This window comes from Artibeus jamaicensis, unplaced genomic scaffold (genome assembly GCF_021234435.1).
Source record: "Artibeus jamaicensis isolate MK-2021 breed Jamaican fruit bat unplaced genomic scaffold, CSHL_Jam_final contig_76, whole genome shotgun sequence".
In the NCBI taxonomy this organism is placed as follows: Eukaryota; Metazoa; Chordata; class Mammalia; order Chiroptera; family Phyllostomidae; genus Artibeus; species Artibeus jamaicensis.
The window spans coordinates 27046659-27074529 of NW_026521954.1; the positions used below are offsets into that span (position 1 = coordinate 27046659).

General features: G+C 65.2%; 3 protein-coding genes and 1 long non-coding RNA gene across 4 annotated transcripts in view; 2 read left to right on the plus strand and 2 right to left on the minus strand.

Moving 5' to 3' along the window:
- POLN (DNA polymerase nu) overlaps positions 1 to 9153 on the plus strand; it is a 100832-nt gene extending 91679 nt beyond the window's left edge. Inside the window, exons 23-25 of the mRNA XM_037126812.2 lie at positions 6706 to 6773; positions 7700 to 7761; positions 8821 to 9153. Of these exons, the coding sequence (XP_036982707.2) occupies positions 6706 to 6773; positions 7700 to 7761; positions 8821 to 9006 (316 nt within the window). The 3' untranslated portion in view covers positions 9007 to 9153. The remainder of the gene's footprint in view (positions 1 to 6705; positions 6774 to 7699; positions 7762 to 8820) is intronic.
- Positions 9154 to 11718: 2565 nt separating this feature from the next.
- Positions 11719 to 19247, minus strand: NAT8L (N-acetyltransferase 8 like). Its single transcript, XM_037126997.2, has 3 exons — positions 18091 to 19247; positions 16740 to 16904; positions 11719 to 14526 (listed from the first exon to the last, which is right to left on the minus strand). The coding sequence occupies exons 1-3, from the start codon at positions 18431 to 18433 to the stop codon at positions 14159 to 14161; spliced, it is 876 nt and encodes a 291-aa protein (XP_036982892.1). The 5' UTR covers positions 18434 to 19247; the 3' UTR covers positions 11719 to 14158.
- A 3888-nt stretch (positions 19248 to 23135) lies between these two features.
- On the minus strand, positions 23136 to 24996 carry CUNH4orf48 (chromosome unknown C4orf48 homolog). Its single transcript, XM_037126998.2, has 4 exons — positions 24897 to 24996; positions 24593 to 24744; positions 24318 to 24406; positions 23136 to 23247 (listed from the first exon to the last, which is right to left on the minus strand). Exons 2-4 carry the CDS (start codon positions 24717 to 24719, stop codon positions 23182 to 23184), a joined length of 282 nt encoding a protein of 93 aa, XP_036982893.2. The 5' UTR covers positions 24720 to 24744; positions 24897 to 24996; the 3' UTR covers positions 23136 to 23181.
- A 1-nt stretch (position 24997) lies between these two features.
- Positions 24998 to 27657, plus strand: LOC128628453 (uncharacterized). Its single transcript, XR_008392864.1, has 2 exons — positions 24998 to 25234; positions 25606 to 27657. It is a non-coding gene; the product is annotated as an uncharacterized LOC128628453 (long non-coding RNA).
- The last annotated feature ends 214 nt before the right edge of the window (positions 27658 to 27871 follow it).

Here is a 27871-nt window from a genome sequence, read left to right on the forward strand (position 1 = left end):
CGTCCTGGTCAGGGAAGGGAGAGACTGTCCCCAGGCTGCACGGAACCCATCGGGCACCCCCCTTCGCATCCTGCGTCCATGCTCCGCCTTCCGCCCCAGCGAAGGTTGGCCAAGCAGGAGGCCTGGGCTGTCCCCCACCCGACCCTCTGGCCTGAGACCCCAGTGACCCTGCTGTCCCTACCCTGCAGTAGGCGCTGCACCTCTGGTTTCTGTGAGGACCAGGGAGGCAGGAGCAGGAGGGACAGCGCTTTACCCTCCCCGAGTCCCTCCAGCACAGCGTCTCATGGCCACCGCACCCAGGCAGCCCACTCGTGTGGGTGCCTCTGGGGTGTGTTGGGGGAGGGGACAAGGGGCTGTGCTAGCTCGCCCTCCAGACACGTTCTGCTGCACCTGTGACAGTGTAAGTCTGGAGTCCGTTTGCAGGTGGTGTGGGTTGAGAAAGGACACTGAGGACTTGGGGTCTTTGTAGTGACAGAGTCCTGAGGTGAGCATAACAGTTCTTCCCCAGGAAATGAACAGCCCAGCCGGTCCCCTGTCTGTCATCAGCCCTTCCTGTCCTCAGGAATGCTTCCCGTAACAGTGCATCAGGCCACGATAGAGACCGAGCAGTCGGGTGTGGGGTCGGAGGGTTTCGTGTTCTGTGTTTTATTTTTTGTATATATTTTATTGATTATGCCATTACAGTCGTCCCATTTCCCCCTTCACTTCCCTCCTCCCTGCACACCCCTCCCACCCACATCCCCCCCTTTAGTTCAAGTCCATGTGTCATAAGTTCTTTAGCTTCTACATCTCCCACACTACTCTTGCCCTCCCCCTATTTTCTCCCCACCGTCTATGCTCCTTATTCTCTGTACCTCCTCCTCCCTTCTCCCCCTCCCCCTCCCCTGTTGCTATCCCTCCATGTGATCTTCGTATCTGTGGTTCTGTTCCTGTTCTAGTTGTTTGCTTAGTTTGCTTTTGATTTAGGTGTAGTTGTTAATAACTGTGAGTTTGCTGTCTTTTTACTGTTCATCTTTTTTATCTTCTTTTTCTTAGGTAAGTCCCTTTAACATTTCATATAATAAGGGCTTGGTGATGATGAACTCCTTGAATTTGATCTTATCTGAGAAGCACCTTATCTGTCCTTCCATTCTAAATGAAAGCTTTGCTGGATAGAGCAATCTTGGTTGTAGGTCTTTGGATTTCATGACTTGGAATACCTCTTTCCAGCCCCTTCTTGCCTGGAAGGTCTCTTTTGAGAAATCTGCTGACAGTCTGATGGGGACTCCTTTGTAGGTGACTGTCCCCTTATCTCTTGCTGCTTCTAGGATTCTCTCCTTCATTTTAATTTTGACTAATGTAATTATGATGTGCCTTGGTGTGTTCCTTCTTGGGCCCAACTTCTTTGGTACTCTCTGAGCTTCCTGGATTTCCTGGAAGTCTATTTCCTTTGCCAGATTGGGGAAATTCTCCTTTATTATTTGTTCAGATAAGTTTTCCACTGGTGGCTGTTCCTTTCCCCCTTCTGGTACCCCTATAATTCGGATGTTGGAGCGTTTAAAGACGTCCTGGAGGTTCCTAAGACTCTCCTCATTTCTTTGAATTCTTGCTTCCTGACTCTTTTCTGTTTGGCCATTATTTGCTTTCTTCTGGTCCACTCCATTGATTTGAGTCCAAGTTTCCGTTTCATTGCTATTGGTGTCCTGTGCAATTCCATTCATTTCAATTAGTTTCGCCTTCATATATTTGTCTAATTTGTGGCTATAATCAACCAGTTCTGTGAGGATCCTGATCACCAGTGTTTTAAACTGTGCGTCTGAGAGTTTTGCTATTTCTTCATCGCTTAGATTTATAGGCTCTGGGGCTTTGAGATCTTCTTGCGCCATTTTTGGTCTGTTCGCGCCCTTTAAGTGTGAGAAGCGGCGCCTTGGACTCCCAGGTCGTTGGGTTGTGACGCTGTATGTGGGGGCGTGGTCATAGCGGGGAAATGGCGACCCCCTCTGCTGTTTCTCACAGCTGGGTGAGGATCAGCGCCTTAGGTGGTTCACCTGGGCCGGGCCTCTCAGAGTCGCTGGGTTATGACGCTGTATGTGGAGGTGGGGTCAGAGCAGGGAAATGGTGGCGCCCTCCACTGGTGCTTGCTGTGGGGACCTGCCGGGCCCCGGTCCAACTGCCCACTCCCTCGCCTGTCCGCCCGCGCACAAATGGGCGACCACAGTCAACACGCAGCACCGCTCCCCCGCTGTCTCCCCCGCGGTCGCTCGCCTGGTGGCTCGCTGGGTCGCTCACTAGGTCCAACCCTGCGCCTGGATTCCACGGGTCTGGATTCCACGCCTGAGTCCGTCTGACCGAGACCTCCTGTGCAACCCCGCTTCACCAGCCGCTGGTTTCGCCCCTTACCGGTCAGGCTGAAGAATTTGTTGTTAACGGACTTCCGAAAAGTTCAATTTTCCATGTTCTGGCTGTGTTTTCTGTTGCTAATATTTAGTTGTCTCTAAACTTGGTTGTGTGAGAAGGCGCGGCACATCCACCTATGCCTCCATCTTGGCGGAAGTCCCTCTCCTAATTTTTTTAATTCTTTATTTTATTTTATTTTTAAAAAATTGTTTTTAAATTTTATTTATTTATCTTTAGAGAGGAAGGGAAGGAGAGAAGGGGAGAAACATCAATGTGTGGTTGCCTCTCGTGAGTACCCTGCCGGGAACTGGCCTGCAACCCAGGCATGTGCCCCGACTTGGAATCAAACTGGGATCGCAGGCCCACGCTCAATCCACTGAGCTACACCAGCCAGGGCCAAATTTTTTGAATTCTTGTTTCATTCTTTTCTCTTTGGTTGGTTGTTTCTTCCTTCTGGTCCACTCCATTGATTTGAGTCCCAGTTTTATTTCCATCACTATTGGTTCCTTGTGCATTTCCCTTAGTTTAGCCTTCATTTTTTCATCTAATTTGCAACCAAATTCAACCAATTCTGTGAGCATCCTGATCACCAGTGCTTTGAACTGTGCATCCAATAGGTTTGGCAATTTCTTGGTCACTTAGATATATTGGCTCTGGGGCTTTGATCTGTTGTTCTTCTGTGTGAGCCTTTTTTTCCCCCTCTTGGTCTGCTCCTGCCTGTTATGTGTGAGGGGCGGAGCCTTAGGTGTTCACCAGTGTGGGGCAACCCAGGCGCTGGGTTGTGACGCTGTACGTGGGGGCGGGGTCAGAGAGGGAATGATGGCAGTTACTCTGCTCTCTCTTGGATTTCAGTCCCTTCTGTCTCTTCCCACAAGCAAACTGGGCCCTTCTGGTGCTGGTTCCCGGGTGGGTGGGCTTGTGTATGTTCTAGGACCCCGTGGGTCTCTCCAGCAAACTCTCCTGTGAGACTGGGAGTCTCTCCCAGCGCCTCAACCCCACAGGTGTTTTCCATCGGTGCTTTTAGGCTTTCCTTCCTGGTGCTGGGGCCCTGGGTTGTGTGGTCTGTCTCGCTGCCCGTTTTTGCCTGGTTATCTGCTCGTGAATGTGTGACCGTGGTCAGGCAGCCACCTTGCCCGCCTCACTGGGTCTGCTCGGTGCCACCCCAGGCCCGGGGTCTGCTGGCCACTGCCTGCGCACCCGGGTCCCCAAGCCACCGAGTTCTCCTGCTGTGACCCCTCCCCGTTGGCCACCGACTCCGCCCTCTTACCAGTCCGGGTGCGTGGTTGCTGGACCTCCGTAATGTTCAGTGTTCCGTCAGTTCTGGTGCTTTTTTGCTTCTAAGTTTTTGTCGTCCTTAATTTTGGTTGTGTGAGGAGGAGGCTCAGTGTTTCCACCTCCACCTCCACCTTGGCCGGAAGTCGTGTTCTGTGTTTTCCAAGCGTGGCCCGTTCTTTTCCCCAGAGCAACAGGAAGTTCTAGGGAGGACAGGGGCGACGTCCCGGCGCTGTGATCATGCAGGGACACACCCTCCAGAGCCCTACCCCATTGGCCCAGGAGCCTTGTGGGCCACAATTTTGGTGCAGGACGGGGCAAGCCCAGGGCAGGACGGCTGGGGGGTTCCCACCTGAGCTCTGCAGTTGGCTAGGAAGTCACTCATCTCTGGCACCATCCTCAGTGCTGGCGGACCTGTGGACCGGGGCCCCTGGGAGAAGGCCTTGCCAGGCATCAGCATGGTGGGGCTCGAAAGAAGCTTCTGGCATTGTCGGCCCCCACACCTGAGTGAAGAGAGAGGGGACTGAGGCTCAGAGCACAACCGCATTCACTCAGCTGGACTGGTCCTAGGCTTCCCAGCTTGGAGCCGCAGCCTGGCCTTGCACTTCCGAGGAGGGACCGGGAGCCCCGCCTGAAGCCACAGCCGAGGTGGCAGCCTCAGGGAGACACTTGGTCTTTGCCCTGGGTACAGGGAGAGCAGGGTACCTGCAGGGGCTTATGGACGGTGGCTAACCTGCTCGCCTCTGGGCAGCCACTGACCTCTGGCTGCCTCCCAGGGCGGCAGCACCCTGGGGCACCCCCTGGCCAGGCTTGGCCGGCACAGAGGGGCTCAGCCCAGAGCGCACCGCCCCAGACACAGGAGACAAGACCCCTCAAGAGCGGCCCCTGGTGGCACGGCCTGGCGAGGCCTGGCATCCTCAGTGACGGTCGGGGCGCAGGACCACAGAGGGGTCACCACAGGTCGGCTGGCCTCCCGAGCAGTGGACCCGGTGCTGTGCCCCGTGCCCCAGTTTCCGTGAGAGCTGTGGCCGTGAGCGGGATGTGAGAGTGACTCACAGCCCAGGCCTATTCCGAGGCCGCCGCCGCACCGAGCCAGAGCCCCACCTTGTGATCTCAGGTGCGAGGACGCCCTTGCGGCCGTCTTGAAAGAGGTGTCTGCGGTCTGAGCACTAAGTCCCCGCGGGAGCCACGGTCCCACCATGGCCTCGAATCAGCCAGAAGGCGAGACCCGTGCTGCCCGCCCACTCTAATGTCCGGAAGGGCACTGCCCATAGCCCTGGGCCACATAAAATGCGGGCACCCCGCCCGGGGCTGCTCGGGGTCTGGGCCCAGCAGGACGGCCCGGGGCGTCTCTCCGTGGGGACATGTTCCCGTGCTGGTGACCCAACCTGGTGGCTGCAGCCCAGACCTCACTCCTGGCCTGAGGTGTCCAGAGCACCACAGGTGCCAGCTTTGTTTCCAGGGTTCAGGACAGCAGGGCCCAGGTCCCCCCAGCCCTGTCCCTCTTGATGCTGCAATGGGAGTGGCTGCTGTGGCTGTCCCAGCACCTTCCAGGCAAAGAGAAAGTGGTGACGGGCCAGTCCGCCCTGACGGAGGCTGCCTGGGGCCTCCTTATCTGGGAGCGAGCCTCGGACACAGCCCCAGTCCCCCCCCAGCAACCCACAGAGAGGAGGAGTGGAGGGCAGCCCCCCGTGTTTCCACTGCGGAGCCTTGCGTGTGTCCCATGGAGGGTGTGTGCCATCCGTCTGCCGTGGGGTTGGAGAGCTGCCCTCCATGTCAGCCCGTCGCCTGGTCAGCTCGAGCCCCCAGCTTCACCATGCGGGGCGGTCTGCCCACTGCCCCTCCCTGAACACGCTGTGCCTGCCAGGCAGCAAGGTGACAGGACTGGGCACAGCCAGGCCACACAGAGGGCAGAGCACACTGCGCACTGGACCCCTGACACCCACCGTCCTTCCCAGAGGGCTGCAGACCCTGGAGGTGGTCCTGAGGGTCGCCGCTCCACACCTTCCCCTCCCCGAGGGGCAGGGGCACTGTGTGCATCCACCCTGAGGGAGGGGCAGGTGTCCCCTGCCCAAGGCTCACAAGCCTGCCCAGACCCGCCTCCTGGAGAACGGGCTGCCCAGCCCCAGTGCTGCTTCGTGCAGGCAGCACGGAGCTTCAGGGCCCCGGGTGGCCTGTGGCTCCACACACACCTTCACACCAGCTGCCCCGTCACCGGGGTCTGAGCCCTGCCGAGGCTTTGCCCTTGGGTGGGCTTGGGCTGTCCTTCCACAGACCATTCTGTTCAGCATCCGCTCCCTGCCCCTGCTGAGGGGCCTGGAGGGGCTCGGAGGGGCGGCCAGGGCGCAGGGCCAGGTGGCCCCCAGTGAGGACTTGGGCCTGTGATGGGATGTGGCGGTGGGGGGAGGGGGGCTGCAGGGCCACGGGTGAGCTGGGCCACGCCGCTCTGTGCATGCTGCGGCCGCCACACGAGGGGTGACCCACCCAGTCCCGGGCACATGGGAGGTGGGGGCTTCAGGTGTTTGTTTTGCACTGTTGAGTTTTGACTGCACTTTCCAAATTTTATTAAGTGTTTCTTTGACTTCAAAAGTGAATTTGGAAAAAGGACTGTCCCTCCCAGCACCTCCCCTTAAGTGTTCAAGGTGGGAGGTGGACCCACCCAGCCCGGCCCTGGAGCAGGCCCCACTGCCGGTGGTTAGCAGAGACCCTCCTCCCAAGCCCACGCCGTGGCCCCAACGCCCCCCAGGGCTCTTCCATGCTGCGTGGACCTTCTGCCCTCCCTCTGGGCCCTCTGCCTCTGCTCACAGGTCACTTCTAACCTGTGCCCCCACCTCCCTGGAGGCGTCCTGGTGATGGGTGACCAGGCAGCAGGCCCTCGGCCGGGCCCTGCCACTCACCACTGAGCCGCAGCCTCCCCAACACCCTGTGCCAGACTTGGAGGGCGGCCTGCACCCCTGTGCGCACAACCCCCAGGTGGTGCCCCCTTGCTGGGCAGACAGGAGGCATCCTCACTGCCCCATCGAGGGGTGACGCACTGCGCGGCTGTGTGTCTTTCAGGCTAGTTGCCCAAATTCACGATGAGCTGCTATTTGAAGTGGAAGACCCGCAGATTGCTGAGTTCGCAGGTGAGCCCAAGGGAAACAGGGTTGTTTGTGTCTCACGGGGAGCTCGAGTGCCCCCCGGGTCTGGCCAGGCGTCTGCTGGGGGGTGCAGGGGGTCAGGCTGCTCTCCTACCTCATGCTGCACGTGCCCTGCACCCAGGCTGACAGCCCTCGGGGCCCCCAGCGTGGGGGTGGCCCTGTGCAGGGGCTCTGTGGCCCAGGCCCCGGAGGACTCCCGGTCCGGGCAGCCGCCTTCTCCTAGGGGTCTCGCCTGCTGGTGGGGGCGGGGTGCTCCCACTCTGACCTCACTGGTGAGAGCAGGTGGGCAGAGGACAGGGCGGAGTCTGTCTGCTCCTGGGTGTCTGTCCAAACCTCTGTACCGAGATGTCAGGGGACTCGGGACGGAGCGAAATGCCCGTCCACGGAAGAGGCAAAGCCGACTCAGGACCCCGAACCACACTGGCCCTGCACCCCGCCGGGCTTCCCCCCCCCCCCGAGGCCGAGCACTGTGGCCAAGGCCCCCCCGGGGCCTCCGTACCAGCCGATGGCCGCCCTGACAGGCGCTCAAGCCCTGTTGCTGGGACCTGGGAGCTGGGAGGGCACACAGTGCCCCTGCCCTGGCCGCTTCCCTCTTCTGGGCCCAGAGCCTCTGCCCACAGACAGCTGGGGGCCTGGGGGACACCTGCCTGACCCTGCAGGAACCCTGAGGGGTGAGGGGGCCCACAGCGGAGAAACCTGGGGGCGGGGCCTTGGCACTGTGGGGCCAGGAGGACCCTCCATACCTGGGGGACGGGACCCACAGTTGGGAGAGTTAAGGGGCCTTCAAGCCTGCTACAGACATGGCCGGGGGAGCCGGAACCAGGCACAGAGCGCTGGTGGGGGGCAGGAGACTGGGGTTCTCATGGCCCAGTGCTGCCCTGGGGCTGAGCTCCACCCCTTCCCTCTCCCAGCGCTCGTCAGGGGAGCCATGGAGTCCGTGCAGCACGTGAGGACCCTGGACCTGCAGCTGCAGGTGAGCACCCCCCACAGCCAGAGCCCCAGGTGGGAGAGAGCCCAGCTCCCAGAGGGCAGGTGAGCTGGGGCAGGGCATGGCCCCAGCCCTGCCTGCAGCACCTGAGCCCCCGGCTGTCCCCGACCTGCCTTGTGAGGAGCTAAACTACCCTGGGTGACAAGGCGTGTTCTCTCCGAGCCTGGTGAGAGCAGCAGGCGTGTCCTCAGGGCCTTCGGGAACCGGGCCCGGTGTCCCCCGAGGCTCGGCAAGGAGGACTGTCAGGCCTCCACTCAGGGCTGCCGCCACCTGGCTCAGGGGCACCCTGGGCCCTGCTGAGCCTGGCCCCAGCCCCACTCCTGCCTGCTCACCTGTCTGAGGGGCTCCCCGAGGCAGTGGGGAGGAGGGGAGAACAGCACAAAGGTGAGGTGGTGGGAGTCCCCAAAGCCTGCGCGACCACCTGGGCAGGACAGACGTTCCTGTCACTGTCCCTATCTCTCTGGAGGGGTGCCCCGGCCCACAGGCCTGGGAGCCCCCAGCAGACAGGGGTGTAGACAGGCTGCTCACCTCCTCACTCCTTCTGTGGCTGCGGGCCCCACGGCGTGCCCTGGGACCCTGGGTGGCACCCCTTGCCTTGTCCCCCAGCAGTGGTTGGTGGGGTCAAGGAACGCAGGCTTGGGTGCAGCCAGACTTGGGGGGACTTCTATTCCCTGGGAGCCCAGGACCCCTCCCCCAAGTACCCCTATAGCTGTCAGGGGCTGCGGCTGGGCGGCCCCCACCCACCCTACTCAGAGGGAGCTGTCCTGCGCAAGGTCCCGGGGAGGACTCCCTGGCATCTCTCAGGGTCAGCCAGCCCCCCAGGGCGCAGGGCCTCGAGGTTGCCTGCACAGGTAGGGCACCTTGCCTGACCCCACCCCTGCAGGCACACTGGTCCTGGCAGGTCAGGTGGGTAACTCAGCCAAATCAGTGGGGTGCGAACGTGATGTGAGCCTGCCCGCCTGTCCCTGTGAGCATGCGTCCGTCCGCAGCGTGTCTGCCTGTGCACTGTGGGGCCTGGTGCTCACCTCTGGCTGCCACCCACAGGTGCCCCTGAAGGTGAGCCTGAGTGCCGGCAGCTCCTGGGGACACCTGGTGCCCCTGCAGGAGGCCCCGAACCCTCAGCCACGCCCACGTCCTGCTGAGTCTCCAAGCAACCGCCAGGCCACCGCTGGGCCCCTGGTCAGCACCTGCACCCCACGCCTGCATTTCCCCCCTGAATTTTGTCTGTAGCTCCAGGCAGCAGCGGGAGGACAGAACCGGTTTCCACCAGCTCAGGCTGTGGCCTTGTCCACGGTCAGTGGCTGCCGGTCTGTGCCAGCTCCCAGCTGCAGCAGAACCGCTGCAGAGGGGCCACCACCAGGAGTAAACGTTGTGCACAAGGCTGTCTTTGCGCCTGAGTGACTTCCTTCTGGGGCGGGGACACCATGTCCACAGTCCTCAGCCCCCAGACCCAAGTCGGGGCGAGGGCCTGTCCAGGCTGCCGGGGCCAAGCGGTCTCCCCATGAGTCTCGGGCAGGCCGACAGGCCCTAGGGACGGGCTGGCTCCCCAAGCAGGTCTCCCAGACCCGTGGGGCCCCGGGAAGGGCCCCGCTGTGCACCCCAGCAGCCTCACAGCAGCCTGGGCCCCAACCCCTGCACGGGAAGGCTGCGTCACAGGGAGCAGCACGCAGGGCCGGAACGAGCCGGCCTCTGCCGCAGCCCTGGCCCCAGCGCTCCATTGCCAGACCTCCCTGGCCCCATGAAGGGCCTCGCCGCTCCCACCAGCCTCCTTGTCTGGCCCTGGGCTCCAACCTGTCCCGGGCCGGGCGAACGTGCAGGCAGGTACCCAGACTCGCCCTCCCGCCTGGGCCGTGGCTGCTCTGTGAGTGTGGCCAGGTTTCAGTGCCGCTGCCTCTGCAGAGCCCACTGGGCACAGCTGGGTCTTCTCGGGGGGCCCAGCTCAGCCCTGTCTCTCTCACGGCTCCCGGACCCCATCACCAGTCTGGACGGGGGCGGGGGGGGCGGGGGGGGGCTGTCAGCCGGCCTGGAACAGTAGGGGCCTCCACGCCGGCACCTGTGTGCTGGCCCTTTCCCCTGGGCCAGGGGCCTGGCTGAGCGCCATCCCCTCGGGCACAGCCAGCGGAGGCCTCCTCGAGGGGAGTCTTGCTCAGAACCAATGCCCGGCCTTGGGGACCCACGTCCAAGCACCCTCCACATCCCCAGGGGCAGCCCAGCCCACGCGTGTCGCGCAGGGATGAAGCCACGGGGCGCCCATCCCGGGCTGCTCCTTGAGGCTCTGAGCCCCACTGACACCAGTGTAACACCAGAGAAGAGGGCGCAGCTAAGTGCTCGGGCGGCCGCAGTGTGGACACTGCGGGAGGGACTGAGCAGGAGCTGGGCCCGGAAGCGAGGCCGGTGTCCTCCCCGACCCCTCCCCATCCCTCCCTTACAGACTCCGGGTCCCACCCTGCTCCGTCCACAGGGGCCTGCAGAGGCAGCGGGGGGTGGTGGTGGTGGACGGGGCACCTCAGCCCCTCGGCCTGCGAAGGCACCCGCCCAGTGTCTCCCAAAAGTCGGCCCGGCCCGGTGTGCAGGGCTGGGGTTGCTCAGGGAGGCTCGGAGCCCATTCTGTCAACTCTGGCTTTATTGAAACCAGCAGCACGGCCCTGGGCCCCAGCCCCCAACCTCTCGGAGGCTGGGCCCCCACCCACGCCCGCCCCGCGGCCCGTCTCCTCCGGAACTCAGCCTCACACCACGCCAGCCCTCTCGGGGGCTGTTTTGCCACGTCCTGGGGTCTCAGGGCAGCCGCCCGGCTGCGGGCTCACAGACAGTGAACCAGGTGCTGCCACGGTCCCGGGTGTGCCTGACCAAAGTCGTGGCATCCACCGCAGTGGTGGCCCCGCAGCTGGGCTGGGCTGACCCCACGACCCCAGATCTGGTCTTGGCTGCCCCCCCACACGCCCAGAGACCCCAGCAAACACTGCTCTGGGCCCAGCACCCCTTCCCCGGGGGGACAACACAGTCACAGCCACGGGGCCGGCCAGACCCCGCACTGCAGCAGTGCTGGGGGCACCGCCTCCCTCCCGGGCTTCCTGCCTCTCACCGCACACGGGCACACGTGCGTGTCACACATGTACACACGGGCATGTAGACACGCTTGCACATGAGAGGCACACCCCTTCCTCAAATGGCTACTTAAAAAACCGCATCCCACAATGGCAGGCTGGGCGCCCCCCTGCACCCCACACCTCGCCCTCCCTGAACCACAGCACGGAGGAGCGCACAGTCCAGGGGTGGCCCCTACCCAGCCCGGACCACACCCCCCACAGGCCCCATGCACGGAGCTCCCTGCGCGGGAACATGGGCCTGTGGCCAACACTGACAGAAGTGGCTTCAGATGGACACAGCCGCAATGCCACTGCCCAGGCTGGGTGCTCCCTGGGCGCCACCCAGGCCCCAGGGCAGGGGGCAGGCGCTCCTATGGCCCGTGTGCCCCGCAAGGTCAGAGCCAGGCCCTGGGGCCCCGAGAGCTGCCCAGGCACTTGCCAGATGCCCGAGAAGCCACCTGGGGAGCGTGCCCCCGGCCTCCTCTGAGGGCCTCCTCTGAGGACAGGGGCCCAAGCAGGGCTTCCCAGCCTGACCTTTAGCACCTAGGACAGGTCTCCCACCTGCTCAGGGCAGGCCGACCCCAGCCCACCCCCACCCCCACCCAAGGGTGGTGGAGGAAGGCCACGCCCGACGTGTGTGGGGCAAAAGGCGGGACACACCACCATGGCCCCTGGCGGGGCCTCTCCACGGGGCCCTGGTCCCACACCCGGAGCTGCCTGTCTTAGGAAGATGTTCCGGATTACTCCACAGACAGAAGCTCCCGGACAGACAGCGGAAGTCCCAGCAGCCCTGACCCCTGAGCGCAGATGCCTGGCCCAGGGCGGCCTTTCCCCGAGCCTCGCCGAGCAGCCGTGGGGTGGGCCAGGAACCAGCAGGGAGGAGGGGCCCCAGCAGATGCTTCACAGAGAGAACACGCAGGATCCACATCACAGCACACGTTTCTGGGGCAGCCAGTGCCCAGGCCAGCGGGCAGCGGCCAGCCAGGGTGCCCAGGCCCCAGCTGGGGGGACGGGAGGACAGGGGATCTGCTCCGGGGGGACTTCAGGGTCTGCGGAGCTGCACACGGCTGGGGCAAGGCCCAGAGCGCAGAGCACGCCCCTGCCCCTCAGCAGCCGGGCATGAGGCTCCAGACACGTGACCACCCTGCCACAGCCGCCCAACTTCTCTCCTGAGTCCCAGCAGCGACAAAGGGCAGTAAGGAAAGGTCAAGTCTAGGCAGCAACCTCCCTCTCTATGCTGTCTGATGGGGGGACACAGCAGCCCCCCCACGTCCCTCTCAGGTGCCTGCAGAACAAGAAGTGGCCGCATTGCTGTCCAGGAGCAATGCCTGCAGGGCGCCTTGGTCAGCACCAACTAGACGCTGGCAGCCCCAGAGCGCAGGCTCTGCCCTGGCCGCCTGCCCCACCTCAGGGACCAGAGGCTCCAAAGGCACAGGCTCAGAGGAAGCTGGTGGCATCCCCGTGCTATCCCAGTGTGAGCCACTGCGCTGACCGGAGGACACCACTCGCCCTCCCGCCCCCAAGATCCCAAGGCGACTGAGGCTGCCCCAAGCCAAGACCAAGCCGGACAGAAAGAGGAAAAAGGCACAACTGTTTCCATTTTGCTAAAACACTTTACGTCTGTCTGTATAATCCAGGTTAACAAAATCTGAGAACTGCAAGAAAATAGGGTGCCGATTTCTGTACAGTCTACAAAACTCCCACCCCGAGCGGGGCCCGGGCGCCACCAGGGGTATGTACAGGGGAGCGGGGTCTGTACAGGGTTCTGCAAATATCTCGTTGCGGACAGCACAGAAGGCGCTGCGGAACGGGCGTTTCGCTCACTTGCTAGTTTCCAAAGGTCCTTTTAAGAACGTCCCCTCTGTGGTCCCATACGTGGGCCCTGGTTCAGTGGCCCATTCAACCTGCCACTCCCCCTTCCTCCAAGCCCCCAAATAAAGGGGTCTCTGGCCGGCGTCCAGCCACTGCCAACCACCACCAGCCCATCCCCATCCAGACCACCCACGCCTGACAGCCCCGGCCTCCAACCTCCAGAGCCGGCTGCACACAGCCAGCTCCCAGCCAAGGTGCGTGGCGAGGCCACCGGCCCCTCCGGAGGCTGCGGCAGGTCAGGGCCCAGTGGGGCCACCCACAGCCTCCCACAGACCAGGAAAACGATGCTGGATCAGGATCTCCCTCCAGATTCCAAACTTTGAAACCCTCCACCCACCCAGCCACCCACCCCCACCAAACTGGGCCAGAAATAGCACATCTTCCAGACCACACACAAGTGTGTGTGTGTGTGCGCGCGCGCGCGCACATGTGAAGGTGTGAACTACCGTTTTGTCCCAAGAATTAAAGACATGCAGAGTGCTATGCTGTCTAAATAACTTATTAAAAAAATAGGTCAGTTCCAGGCCGGGAGAAGCTGTGGGTTCAGTGACGGCGGTGGCCTCGGTTAGTTAGTGAGTCACAGGGCAGAGAGCCCGTGGGCTGAGAGGCAGGGAGGTCCTGGGCTGGCGGAGAGGCCGCTGGGTCTGGCTGAGGCTGGGGGAGAGGCCCCGCCCGCCCTCCTGAAGGGCCTGGACCGAGGCTGTGCAACGGGTTGCTATGGGAACCACACCAGGGTGGTGGTTCTGATCAGCAAAGCCCAGGCAGGGGACAGGTAGGGACGGAAAGGAAAGAAGGTGACTGGGTGTCAAAGCAAAGCTGAACTGGGTGTAGCAAGGGGCTGCTGGGACTGGCCCTCCCGAGAGCGGGGGGAGGCGGGGGCCAGCTCAGGGCCGGGCAGGGGCGCTCTCCAGTCGGGGCCCAGCGGGTGGGGCAGCAGGGCAGGAGCCACGGGCATGCAGCAGCCAGGCCACGTGCTCAGCATGCACAGAGCGGAGGGGCCCTCGGGGCCGTGGCTGGCCAGCCTGGCGGGCCATGCCTCCTAGGGAGCGATGGCTGAGCCAGAGCCTGGCTGGTGGCCAGGGGTCTACTGGGCAAGGCCCCCCTTGCAGAGGTTCTGTGCTCTGGCAGGCAAGGCCGGGAGCCCCGGAAGCTAGAGCGGGCCCCTGTGTGGGCAGGTGGTGGCCGGTGCTGTCCCTCCTCAGGGTGTGGCCCGCAGGCTGGGGAGAGCAGGGGCCATGGCGGCGGAGGACCCCCCCCCCCCCGAGTCACAGAGGAGCGACAGCCCCTCCCCACCCCCAGAACCAGCCAGAACCACAAGATGTTGAAAACAGGAAAACCCAGCAGATGCGCCGAGAAGAGCGTCTGAAAGCGGCCCGGGCGGGGGGCAGGCGGGCGCAGGCGGACTGGCGGGCGGCGGGCGGCGGTCACTCCTCGCGCAGCTGCAGGCGGTAGCGGTGGTAGCGGACCTGGAAGAAGAGGCGCTCGGCCAGCGAGAGGGTCATGCCGGGCAGCACGTAGCGGTCACTGGAGCCCACGTGTCTGAAGCCCAGCGATTCGTAGAGCTTGTGGGCGGCCACCTTGACGGCGGTGGTGCCCAGCACGACCGCCGAGTAGTCGTGCACCAGGGCAAACTCCAGCACCTTGCGGCCCAGCGCCTTGGCAATGCCCTTGCCGCGGAAGCGGGAGTCCACGGACATGCGCAGGAGCTCCACGGTGTTGTCCGCCTCGTGGGCCCGCGCCGCCACAATGCCCACCACGTTGCCGTCCAGCACCGCCACCCAGAAGCAGGAGCCTGTGGGGAACAGGGCGGTCAGCGCTGCGGGCTCTGCTGTGAGGCGCCACTACCCCTGGGGGCCTAGCGTGGCCTCTGCCTCTGAGCCCGAATTCCACCCCCTGGTGCTAAGAGCTGGGCCGGCCAGAGACACGTAGGCCCCTCCCCTGCCCAGTGACCCCCCAGACTGAATGCCCGGAGAGCCACGGGTGACAACCACAGAGAGGTCACATTGCAGCCACCCGGAGCCCACCGTCCTTGTCCCCCAGGTGTCCACACCGGGAGCCAGGTGCCAGGAGGGAGCATCAGGAAGGGTCCATACGGTGGGTGCTGAGAGGGTCCAGGAAGGCAGGCCGGGGTGGCAGGGCCACCTCGAAGGGCCAGAACCTCAGGGCCTCAGAAGGTCTCAGGGGCCTGTGGCCAGGCCAGCCCCATGGCCTCCACTGTCTGGGATCAGAGGCTGCTGGGCTGGGAGCCCGGGGACCTTCAGCAGGCCCGGGGGAGGTCTGCCAACATCTGAGAAACCCAAGTGAAGAGGCTAGGCCGGCCCTGGGCACGGTGCCCCACTGACCCTGGCCTCTCCTGGGCAGCCAGCCCGGGGACCAGGCCAGCTGTCCCCAGCCACAGCCCAGGCCCATCAGAGCCCCGTGCAGATCAGGGTGGTCGGGGCAGGCCTCAGGGAACAAGACCTCAGCGAGGGGGAGGGAGTCAAGACTGGAGGGCGGAGGACTGCAGGGTGCCGGCCTGGGATTGCCTGGGACCACCGGCAACCAAAGACCCAGGGGCAGTGGGGGGCAAGGCCTGGCTGGGGACGGGGGGCACACACTCTGAGGGGCCTGCACACACCCTGCTCATGGACACCCCAGTCTCTGGGCTCTCCCACCCTAACTCCCCCTGTGAGTGGACAAACTCCTCACCCTAAAAGCTCTGCACCTGAGCCCTGCCTGGAAAACACCCCCCACTCCTCCGCTGGCCCCAGGGGCCCCCGCCGCCTGGCCTCCCTGCATCCCCTGGCCACACTCCGAGACCGGACACAGGGCAGAGCGTGGGGACGGCTGAGCCGGCTGCTGAGGGCACACTGCCCGTCAACCCGCTGGCCCGCCCACTCACCCAAAGGTCGGGGCAGGCCTGGGAACCTTGCCCCTCCCGGGCCTCAGTTTCCCCATAAGTCCAGCACGGCCCATCGGCCACTGTCCAGCCTCTCTGCCCCCGGGTGGCCTTCCTCAGACCCACTGGATGTCTCCGGGGGGCAGGCACAGAGCCCCTCCCTACATCACACTCAGGCAGACTGCAGCCCGGAGAGAGGGTCCTCATGCCACACTCTGCCCCCCGGCAGACCCCCGTTCGCTCCTGCGCCCCCCCCCCCCCCCCCCGGACAGAGCCAGAGCCAGGCTGCAGCAAGGGCTCCACGAGGCAGACAAGGTCCTCTGGGCTCGGCGAAGGGCCAGGGAGAACAAAGGCGCCCGAGGCCAGCCACCAGAGGTGCCGGCAGTGCCGGGGTCGCCCATGCTCTGGGACACTGCCTGTCTTGCCCCCACTGTCCTTCCCTGGCACTCAGCAGACTCCTGCCAGACGCCAGCCAGCCGTTTGGGCCCATCCTGTCCCCTCTCCTCAGCCCCGGGAGACCCTCATGCCCTGGAGGGCCACACTAAAGAATCTGTCATCCACTCCGGGCGTGGAGAAGCCTGGGGTCCTGCGCCCCAAGACCCGGCCCGCCTGGAGGGCAGACAGGGCCCCCCCAGACAGCAGGCCTCACTAGGGGCCTGGGCGAGACTGTCTGGGTCATTCATTGAATGGCCCACAGACCAGAAGGAGTCCGAAACTTAGGGTCCCTGCTGCCCTGCCACACGCGCCCCCACACCAGGACCGGGTGCGCCAGGCCAGCCCAGCAGCCAGCAGGGCACCAAGGAGCAGCTTGGACCAGAGGGGGCCCACGAGACTTGAGGAAGGCCCACCCTCAGGGGGGTGACAGACAGAGGCCCGGGGGGTCCATGTGGACACTCAGGGACCTTGGTTCAGCACCCAGGGCCTGGTGGCTCTGCGCCCCAGTCTCTTCCAGCCCACTGCACCCCCAACTCTTGGCCAGAAGTCTAGTCCCAGGGCCCAGCCCTGCCTGGCCCTTCCCCACAGGCCTGGTGGGGAGAGGGCGAGCTGGCTCTGCCAGAGGGGCGGCTGGTGGGGGCAAGAGTGGCCGAGAGAGGAAGAGGAGGAGGCTGGAGGCTTCAGGGACTCACCGGGGGGCTTCATGTAGTACTGCTCGATGTCAGCCATGTCGGTGTGCAGGGCGCAGTCCAGGTAGGCCAGGACCACCTTGCGGCTGTAGTAGTAACGCAGCCCCAGCAGCGCCGCGGTCGCCAGGCCGGTCAGCAGCAGCGAGCGGGTGAGCGCGAAGCAGAGCACTGCGGGGAGACGGAGCCCAGCGAGAGGGACACGGTGAGGACGCCGGGGGCCAGGCAGTCCGGGCTCTGGAGAGGACCTGTGCCCCCAGGGAGTGGGCAGCCAGCAGCCAGCCACTCACAGCAGGGCCCCTGGGACGTGAGCCCATGAAGGACAGGAGTGGAAGAGAGAGCACGCCCAAAATGCCAAGACTGCTTTTTCTGGAGGAGCAGCGGGTGGTCTCAGCCATCTCCACAGTCCTGGCCACCCATCACACCCCCTTGCTAAGAACAAGCTGCGCATGACCACAGGTGGGAGCAGCCCGGAGGGGCTCTGGGAGGGGCCCTCACCCACCACCCTGTGGTCTCTGGGGTGGGGGAAGGGCCGGCGCTGGCCCACTGGGAAGCCAGGAGTTGCCCTGCAAGGCTCCTGCCTGGGGGTGGGTAGGGACCTTCAAACCGAAGGCCCCGGGACCACCCTCCCGGGGCCCCAAGCAGAGCCCGCCCTGAGCCACCCCCCACCCCCACCCCGGGATAAGGCAGGGAGGCCCAAGGTGTCTCTGGCCCCATCTGAGCGGCCAAGAGGCCCACGCGCTGCAGTGACAGTTGCCTCTGCTCATGACCTTGGGAGAGTCGCACCCCACCCCCAAGCCTCAAGCTCCTCATCTGTGAAATGGGGAGAAACGCGGCAAGGAAAGCCCCCGAGGAGGCCCGTGTGAGACTGCCCACTCCGAGGGCCCCAGCCCCCCGCTCGCGTCCTCTGTGCACACCCGCCCGGCACCCCGGGAGCTGGCTGTCGTCCCTCATAAATTAGCACTTGGAGCCGCCGAGGAAGCCTCCCCCGCCGCGCGGATTATATATAGTCACACGCGGCCGGCGCGGAGCCTCGGCCTCGGAGCTACGGGCTGTCGCCGCCCCCACCAGGACGGCCGACATGGACAGGCGGGGACGCAGGTGGAGACCCCCGCGCGCCGCCCCCGCCCCGCTCTCGTTCCCACGCCCCCGCCCAGCGCGCCCTGGCCGGGAGCCCAGCCCGCCCCGCCGCTGGAGGCCACCGCACGGGGCCGCCGCAGAGCGCGGAGTCGCTCGGGTGCGTGTCCGCTCCCCTCCCGAGCTGCGTCCTGGGCCGGAGGTGGGCCAGCCGGGCCCTGTGCCTGTGTCCCGCAGGGGCCCGGAGGACACGGACTGCGGCAGGTCCCCGCGCACTGACCGGCCAGCAGGGCGTAGAGCAGCTGCGTGCGCGGGTGTTGCCGCAAGCCGCGGAAGGCCGTGTTGGGGATGCGCTCCATGATGCCGTCGTAGAAGATGCGGCGCGCCGCCTCCTGCTCGGCCGGGCGGAACTCGCGGATGTACACGCCGCGCCCCTCCGGCGGACCCTCGTCCTCCGCACCGCCCAGGGGCTGGGGCTCGGGTGGGGGCGCAGCGGGCAGCGGGGGCCACATGGCGCCGGCGGCGGCGAGCAGCGCGTCCTTCTTGGCCCCCGGTAGCGCCTCATGGTCCTCGGCGGCCACGATCTTCGTCTCGCAGACCATGTCGGGAGGCTCACAATGCATGCACCCGGCCGGGAGGCGCAGCGCGGGGAGGTGGGCCGGGCTGCGGGCCGGCACAGCCCCGGCCCAGGGCAAGGGCGCGGCGCCCTCGGACCCGCGGCGACGGCAGCGGTGGCGGCTCAGGAGCGCGGGGTGGAGGCGGCGGGCGGCCGGGGCGCGCGCTGGGAGCTGCGCCGCATTTTGGAGAAGTATTTATAATGCAGCGGCGCCGGTGCAGTCGCGGCGCCCGGGGTCCCGCAGGGTCCTAGCGTCCACTGCATTGGCTGCCGAGGGTCACCATGTGATCTCGGGGGTGGGAGCAGACACCGCCTCCGCGCCCGCCCGATGGCACACTTGGGCGCTGCGGCGCGGCCGGGCGCGGGCAGTCAGCGGGGATGTGCCCGGGCGGGGGGCGGTGCGGCGGCGGGGGAAGGCCGGCGACGAATGAGCGCGAGGCCGGGATTCCCAGCCCGGAGGGGTCGCTGGGTACGGCTCCGGGCCCCGCGCCTCCCGCCAGGGCCCTGCGTCCCCGCGCCGCCGCCGCTCCGCGCGGGCCTGGAAGCGCCGGGACGTGAGACCCGGCCTCCGGATCTCTCAGCACCGCGTCGTCCTCTTCCTCTTCAGCCGCCGGGCGCAGTCACGAAAGCACCTCCACCTCCCGCCCCATTGTCTGAACGCGGCGCCCCGCGGGGTCCTAGGAAGGGGCACCCCGGTGTCTCCGGCCCAGCGCCCCTGGGAACGTGCGCCCAGGGCCGCACGGGTTGGGGGCGCGGGGACGCGACAGGAGCGGGGCCGGATGTTCGCGTCGCCCAGCGCTGCGTCCCTCGCTCGAACGAGAAACACCCGTTGCGGGCAACGAGGAGGGAGGTTCGAGGGCCCGCAGGACCCCTCCCGGACCGGCCCCCGCCTTCCGCGGCCCGCGCATGCGCCCTACGATCTCGGTGCAGGTGCAGGGGGTGCGCTGACGGAGTCCTCCGGCCCCAGCGAGCCGGGCGGGCTGACGCCGCGGGCCACGCGCGAGGTTGGAGGTGGGGGGACAGGTATCCCCAGAACCCCCCACCACTTGATGCGCCCAGCCCCCTGCAGCTCCGCACTCCTTTCTCCTTGCCGCGCGTTTCCCCGGAGGTGACCTCCCAGGGCAGCCCGGAGCGAGGTCCCTGTGCCTGCGCTGATGGGGACTCCTCCCCGGGGTCCAGACCTGAGGAACCTCGGCCCGCGCGGAGGCCCAGCGAGGCGGCTGCAGTCACCCGGGGCGCAGCAAGGGACCGACTACCCTTTGACGTAGTCCTAAGGGACCCAGACAGAAGAGCTCAACTTGTCCGCAGCCAAGGCTGCCACGGGGGGAGGACGCAGCCGGCTGGGAAGTCACTCCTACACCGTGTTTTTGAGATGCCAGACTTGTCTAGGCCCTGGCCGCGACCTTGCAGGGGGTTAGAAGTGGAATCACAGCAACTGGGGGACCCGTTCAGGACCCATCCACGTGCTGCCTGAGCACTGCTGCCCGGACCGACGCGGGGGCGCGGGGGGCGCCCTGCAGCAGCCTGAGCTCTTAGACGGCAGGGCATGTCCCAGCCCAGCCAGTAGCAGCAGGGCGCCCGGGCAGGACAAACCAGCACTGGGGAGGGGCGCTGCTGGGCAGGGTAGGCCAGGGGCTCCGGAAGAAGGGGAGGCCGGGCTTTGCTGGCTGGCTCTGAGCCCCAGGTCTGGAACTTGGGGAGCGCTCCCTCGCGCTTGCTGATGGGGCCTGGGCGGGGAACCTCGGTTCTGCAGCTGCACAGCCCCCACCTCCAAGGCCCTGGACCTCCCCATCAGCCCCACATGTCCCTGACGGCCCCTGGGGGCCGGGATGCCCAGTGCCCCAGCTCCTGGTGAGGGGGGGGCAGAGACAGGATGAGATGGGGGGGCAGCCAGACTCAGCTCAGAAGGGACAGGGCTGACTCTAGGGCCAGATGCCTGAAAGGTCTGGGAGACTTCACCACGCTTGGAATGGGGTGACCTTTGTGGAGACAGCAGGGCAGCCCCAGGCCACTACTCTGCACCTCACAGACATGGGGGTGCGCCCCACACCAGGGAGGCTGTGAGCTCGGCCCACACCAGGAGCCTGTTTTACAGACAAAAAAAAAAGCAAGGCCAGACAGCTCAGGACTGGCGGGCCCTCCCAGCGCCCTCCCTCTGAACCCCACCTGCCCACGAAACCCCGCCCACCCCACGGTTCCATCCGGTGCTTCCCTCCCCGCATCCAACACCTTCGTCAGGGCCCCGTGGGCCCCACCTGAGGGGCTGCGACAGCCGTAGCCAGCCCCCCACCAGGCTCCACAGGCAGACCCGCAGGCTGACCCCAACCCTGGGCAGAATGACGGCGCTGCCAGCAGGAAGACGGAGGGACAGGTGCAGCCTGGGAACTGGGACAGGGCAGGACGACAGAGGTGGGTTGCAAGAACAGAGGACCCGGTCAGCAGGCCCAGGGAACAGCGAACAGGGTCCCGGGACAGGAAGAAGATGACAGTGAGGGCTGTGTCCCCAAGCTGCAGGCTGAAACTCCTGGTCACAGGCTGGCCAGCCTGGAGGGATTCTCGAGAAGGGAGCCCAGGCAGCTGTCGGCCCCGGGCAACTGGAGGCCAGAGGGCCGAAGCACTGGCGCCCTCGAGAGAGAGGGGAGCACCTCGGCAGGCAGGACGGGCCAGGGATGAAGACAGGCAGGTCCTAGAGGGTGTGTGTGTGGGGGGGGGTCGTGCCTACTGACAGAACCTGCCAAACAGCCTCCAGACCCCTGGCTCAGAAAGGCGACTCACCACTGATTTCTGGGAAGCTACTTGGCTGAATGTGTGTGACAGGGAGATGACCTGGGACCCAGGACACAGTGGCCCTGAAGCAGAAGAGTGAAGGGTGGGCAGTGGGCTGGGAAGGCCCAGGGGGCTGGGGACGTGGGGGGAGGATGAGAAGGTGGAGTGCGGGCGTGACAGGCACACTGGAGGCCCAGGAGACGTGAAAGGCTCCCGCCAGGTAACGGCTGCAGTTAGTGCCCGTGTTTCCTCACAGGACAGAACCTGGGTGCTCTTGGCCTGGGCCACTTGCCAGAGCCACTGTCAGCTTTTGCCCCCCAGCAGAGCCCCCCAACCCAACACTGGTGACAACCAAATGCAGGGGTTCGGTGGGGCCTTGCTCCACCTCAGCAGCAGGGGACGCACCGAGCACCCCTCCCTCCAGTGGCCTTGCCCGCCCCCTCCCCCCGGCTGCCCCATCTCTGCTGGGCTCCCTCACCGCCCTCCGCACCCCCCCCCCCTGTCCACTCGGGCCTCAGGGGTCCCAGCCAGCCCCACCTTCCCACTCCAGTCCCATCCGGTCCTCCACCCAACACACGCAGCTGGGACCTGTCCTCCCTTGTCCAGTCCGTCTCCCTGCCCTTTCTCCCAAACCTGCCTGCTGGCCGGTCCTGCTGGCCCTCCTTTCACCGACCACAGCTTCTCCTTCAGCTGCCCCCACCCAGCCTGACCCTGACCCTGAGCCTGACCGTGTCTCCCTCGTGGCCCATTCTGTCCCAGGGTCCACTCTCTCCCAGCCCAGCGTCCTGTTCAAACACCACAGCGTGTCCTCGCTTGCGGACACCCCCCAAGACTGCTGAGGGGCCCTCTCCAGCGGGACGTCCCAACCCCTCCTGTCCCCCTCAGCTGTGGGGCCGGTCACTACACAGACCACACACAGCAGCCTCCCGAGGCTGTGTTGGGTGCCCTCCACTGTCCCCATTTCTTCTGTCAATAGAACCCCCCACCCCACCCCGAGCCAGGGCTCACAGCGCTCACCCTGAAAGCTCTTTGGCCTCATACTAGCGAGTGTCCCTGGGCCTGTGTTGGTGTTCGCTGAACCCCACGGCCCAGCCCACAACGCTGCTGCGAGGCAGCGTCCCTCCCACCAGGGGGACCGAGGGTAGCCCCTCAGGTGTGAGCGCCCCGCACAGGTGCCGCCTCAGCTGCCCCTCGGCTCCTCTCTGGTGCCCTCAGGGCCACCACGCTGGACCTGCCCTGGCTTCAGTGTCTGGCCTGCTGTGGCATTTGCAGGTCCTGGCTCGACCCCGCCTGGACTGCGGTAGGACCCTGCTTCCTTCACAGAGGTGCTGACACCGGGCTGCCCGGTGCCTCCAGGCACAAAAGCACTGGGCACAGAGCGGTTGAGGGGCTGGGCAGCCAGTGGGGGTGGGGACAGCAGGGCAAGTCCCGAGGGGCCTGCAGGGCACCTGAGCGGACACGGATCACGCCACAGCTGCAGAAGGGACTCAGCAGGCGGGTGCAGGCTGTGGGGAAGGTCCCAGCACCCCTCCTGGGAGGAGCCCTCCTTCCCCAGGCAGCTGGGGCTCCACTGGCTGGGCCTCACAGAACAGCCAACCCCACCACAGTGCAGAGGGCTCAGCGCTGAGGCCGCTGCCGCAGGGACCACGTCTCCTCCTCTGTTGTTCCCCGCCCTGGAAACTCGGCAGGCAGGTGAGGGAGCAGGGGCCTGGGAGGCCCACCAGCCACAGAGCAGTGCCCGTGGGTCCAGGGTCCAGGCCCCGGAGTGGGGCCAGGTGTGCAGGTCCTCGCTCCACATTGGCACTGCGGCCGCACATGTGCCCAGAGGGGCTCACCCCTCGTGGAACAGCTGGGGAAATCAAGGCCTGGAGAGGGGTCTGCTAGGGACTCTGGGGACGACGCGGGTGGGCGCTGGTGGGCAGAGGAGGAAGAGGACACAGTCGTGCCGAGCTGGGCCTTTATTGATGGGGACAGCACCAGCGAGGGTCCTCAGCGGCCGGCGGGCCAGCAGGCACACAGGGCGCGACGCTCGGCCTGCAGCAGGAGGGCCTCAGTCTGCAGAGAACAGGGAAGCTCAGGGCACTGCGCAGCCTGCACCTGCACCCACAACCCACCTGCACCCACAACCCACCTGCAGAGCCCCTCCTGACCCCGCCTGCAGCCCACTCACTTCAGGGACCTCCTGCCCCACCCAGCCTGGGTCCCCCACTCTCCTGTCCCCGCAGGTTCTGCCTCCCTGCCAGTCCTGCCTGGGCACCCTGGCCCTCCACCAGGATTACTATTCTGGCTTCTCCAACCCTGCCGGCCCCTCCCCACCCTCTAAGGCTCCCATCTTCGAGGGTGGGCAGGGCCGCTCCCCTCAGGGGCCCAGCTCTGGACCTGAACTCGGCTCTCAGACCTTGGGGCACTTCAGACCTGGCCAGAAAAAGGGGCCAGGCTTGGGCCGCCCCTCTCTTCTACTTCTGGGAACTCCCCACCCAGAAGTAAAGACTCTTCAGCTGAGCCCTGGCCAGGTGGTTCAATGGGTTAGAGTGTCTTCCTGATGCAACAAGGCTGCGGGTTTGATCCCCAGTCAGAGCACATACGGGAACCGACCAGTGAGTGCATCCGTAAGAGGAACAACAAATCGATCTCTTTCTCCCCCCAAATCAATAAACTTAAAAAAAAGACTCCCTGGCTGAGGCACAGTGACCGCTTTGGGGGCTCACTGTTCACTCCACACTTGGGGGTCACCTCTGATGTCCTGAGGCAGCCTATGCAGGCACCCATCGCTCCCAGACCACCCTGCCCAAGCCCACCTACCATGCCCAGCACTCCCGCCCCCACGTTTCCTCTCTGCCCCGTGGGGAAGGCTGGACTGAGACGGGTATTCTCCTTTAGGGTCTGGCTCGGGAGGGCGGGCAGGGAAAAGTGCCCAGTGAGGCCTTCGGGGGGTTGCTGGACAGCCTGCACCCCCCTAAACTGGGGCTGCAACCAGTGTGCTGGGCGCCTGAGGAGGTGCCCAGGCCCAGGTGAGAGGAGCGCCCAGAACGCCCGGGGACAATCGGGGCCAGAAGAGGGCGCTGCGCCAAGAGCAGGGTGGGGAGACTGGGGACGCAGACCCACGGCCTCTGCGGGCCCCTCACCCGCGTGTCCAAGCTGTATGCCGTCTTCCTCAGATCCTGCAGGGCGCGCTGCATGAACTCGAACGCGTGACAGTCCACGCACGGGCGGCCTGCAGGGACTTGGGTCAGGCGGGGGCGCCCCAGCCCTGCCCCCCTCCCCCACCCCCCATCCTCCACCGAAAGGGCGGCGGAGGAGCCGTGCTGCGGGCGGGGCGCGGGGACTGCCAGGAACAAAGGCGAGGCGCGGCCTCCCGCAGGCCGGGAGGGGCGGGGCGGGGACCTCGCGCAACACCTACTCTGCGCAGGGATGGAGCTACCGGTGGCGGGCTCGGCGCGGGCTTGGGCTCCCAGCAGCGCCACGTTCAGCAGCAGCAGCAGCAGCAGCCACGGCCTCGGGGGTCTGCACAGCGACGGCGGGGCCATGGCCAAGTGGAGAGAGCCGGCCGCCCTGCAGCGAGCACTGGTGGATCAGCGCGCCCGCCCTCCACCTCCACCCCGCGACCCATCACCCCGTGAACACTAGCCCGTAACCCCCGCCCTTACACCCCACCGCGCCCCACGGCCCAGCGACGCCCCACCGCGACCCAACCCTGTCCTTACCGCGGCTCAGGGACCCGCGAAAGCAGCGCCGGCGGCTTGGTCAGACCTGCTGCGTTCGCCGCGCACCGCGCATGCGCTCTTACTGGACCCTGACCGGTTCCCTTCCGACGTCGTCGTCATGGAAACTCAGACTGTGTGAACTGTGGTTTAAAGGGACCCTGGAGCACAACCCCTGTCCCGAACACCGTCCGGCCCACGGGATGAAGGACGGCAGCCTGGAGGAGGCGGTGTCTGGGCGGAACCTTCAGAGCCATTGCCGGAGGGAGCAAAGCTGAGGACTCGGGAATCTGCGGCTGGAGCTTTGCAGGAGCTGAGGAGTCCCTGGGGCGGATCTGGAGGTAAGAGCTGGGCGCACGCGAAAGGCCGGGGACAGTGAACGCAAAGGTGCACCGCTGCTCCCCCCGGGTAGGTGAATCCAATCGGCTTGATTACCCCGGGAGGTCCGGTCCAGGAGCGACCCAGGCTGGTGGGCAGGGCGGGCCCACCTTCTCCGGCCCTCATTGCGTTCGGACTCGCCTCCAACCCCTCTGCCCACATTTCCGCGTCCCCGTATTTGCTACTCTCCTTCCCCCACCTTCGCGGTTCCCCCTACTGTGTGACCTCAGAGCAGTCGCCAGGCCTCTCTGTGCTCTTTTCTCCCCTGTGAACGCACACGGTTGTTGAGAGCCGCGTGTGGCCTCCGCTAACACCCGATGCGCGCGTGTTTCAGGCCCGTTTCAGACGCGTGAGTGCGAGGAGACCCGTCACTCTGAGAACCGGGGACCCAGTTGGCATCCACCGGCCTCTACACAGCCCAGCAGGGGCGCAGAAGCCGTGACTCCAGGGAAGGAGCCCAGGCCCACGTCCTGCTGAGCCAGGTGGGGCTGCTCCACCCGCGGGCCTCCTGTCAGTTGTCTCCCAGGCACGGGATGGAGACGCTCATATGTTCTCTGACCAAAGGCAAAGGCCCGGCTCGTGGCATCCACTCTGCTCCTGCCCGTGGGGCGTTCGCGGGGCCGAGAACCCCATCCCGGGCTCTGGGGACAGGGTCTTGGTGCAGCCCCGCCTGGGGGGTCCTGCGCCCCAGGGCGCCACACGCGGGGCCGCGCCCACGTGCTCAAAGGGAGCCCGCGGACTCCGGAGCTCGGCTCTGCCCAGATGCAGTGCACTGCCTCCTGCTTGCCCCACCCCCAGCACCTCTTCTCGCAGTTGTCCCCCCTTTTCTCCCCAGAGCCCACTCCTGTTCCTGCGCTGCCCCTAACTGCCCATAGCGTCCAGGAAACAGTCCTCGCCTCCTAGGCCCACTTCCGACTCCAGCCCTGCCCCTGCGGGCAGGCACTGCTAGGCAGCGATTGCCCCTCACCTCTCCTGTCCCCTTTCCAGGGTCCTGTACTTGGGCCCCTCCTCCACTGCACCCCATACTAGGTGGCCACGGCTGTGAAGACCAGGCAGCAGCTCCAGGTCCCCTGAACATGTGTCCCCGCCCTAAGAACAGGCTTCTCAGAATCAGGAGTGCAGAGCTGACCTGACTCCAGCCTCGGTCTGTGCCCCTACTCCCATCAAGACGGAGCTCAGTCCAGGCAGGGGCTCTGGCTGGCCTACAGCAGCCCAGACCCAGGCCACTGCCCCCGTCCACCTGCCCTTGCTGGGCTCCTCCTGCTCCCCCTCCAGCCCGTAGGACAACCAGGACTTTTTCTTGTAGCTCCTTTTTCAAATTGTCACATACACACATGCATTTAAAATGTGCCATGCAGGGGACACGCAGTGTGGGCAGCCACCCCTGCCTTCACCTGTGGGGTTTTTCTGTCCCCCCACACTGGCACTCCATCCCCGACAAACTCCCCGCCTGCCCCAGCCCGACCCCCAACCTCCCCCATCTCCCCAGGATCCTACTCCTCTGAGCGTCTCGCGAGTGGGGTCGCTGTGCCTGGCAACTCCACCCGCCCATGTCCTGCAGACCACCCACGTGGCGGCTACAGCAGGACCCCCTCCTTTTGAAGGCTGCGTGACATCCATTGTGTGGACAGATGCGGTTGCTTATCCACCTGCCCTTACATGGCACTCGGGTTGTGTCCTCAGCTCTCACCTTGGGACCGTGCGCCTCAGCAAACTCGCCAACTCTTGGTTGTGCCCAGAGTTCCCGGGGCGGCTCTGCCGCCCGACAGCTGACAGCTCTTCAGACGCCATGTGTGGTTGCAGCTGGGCAGAGTGACCCTGCATCTCCTGGGGGCCTGCCCTCTTTGTTGCTGGTGAGGCAGTGGGAGGGGTGCACTGGTCTGGGTGGTGTCCCTCAGAGGCCAGGCCCTGGAGGGGGCGTGGGGTCTGCCAGACAGACCTGTGAGCACAGGACTGCTGGGACCAGGTGAGCAGACGGCAGTGCCCGCCCAGGGGGCGGGGCACAGAGAGGGGCCGCTGCAGGGGACCTGGAGGTGGGAGTGTGGGACACACGGCCGGACCCAGAGCTCTGTGTCTCCAAGTCAGGGTGCACCAGCTCCGCCTGGCCTCCTCCTCCAAGTCCTGAGCCAGGCACCCTCCAGGGGCAGGCTGGGCTCCAGAGGGGCAGCCGGATGGTCCCCCTCAAGGATGGAGGTGCAGCACTGCCTATGGTCTGCAGCCCGCAGGGCTCTGCTTCCAAATTTGTCCCAGGTTGTGGGTGTTTCAAGTGGAAGATGGTATAGACTGTGATAAACCACTAAGAACAGCCCGGAGTGAGTGACTCTTCAATTAATACACGTGATAAAATAATAAAGGAAAACCAAAAGATACAAATGGAGGAAACGGACACACCACTGACTTTTAATCAATGCTAACAAAATGTCACAGTTAATAGACAAAACTAGTCAGCACCCTAAAAAAAGCGAAACCAGCACAACTACACACTGTCGCCTGTGAGGCCCTGTGCCCTTGTGCAGCACAGACTTATTGGCAACAAAGCAGGGAAGAGGCGCAGTGTGCAAACACCCACAAAACGAGATGGGCACCACTGTGTTAAAAGT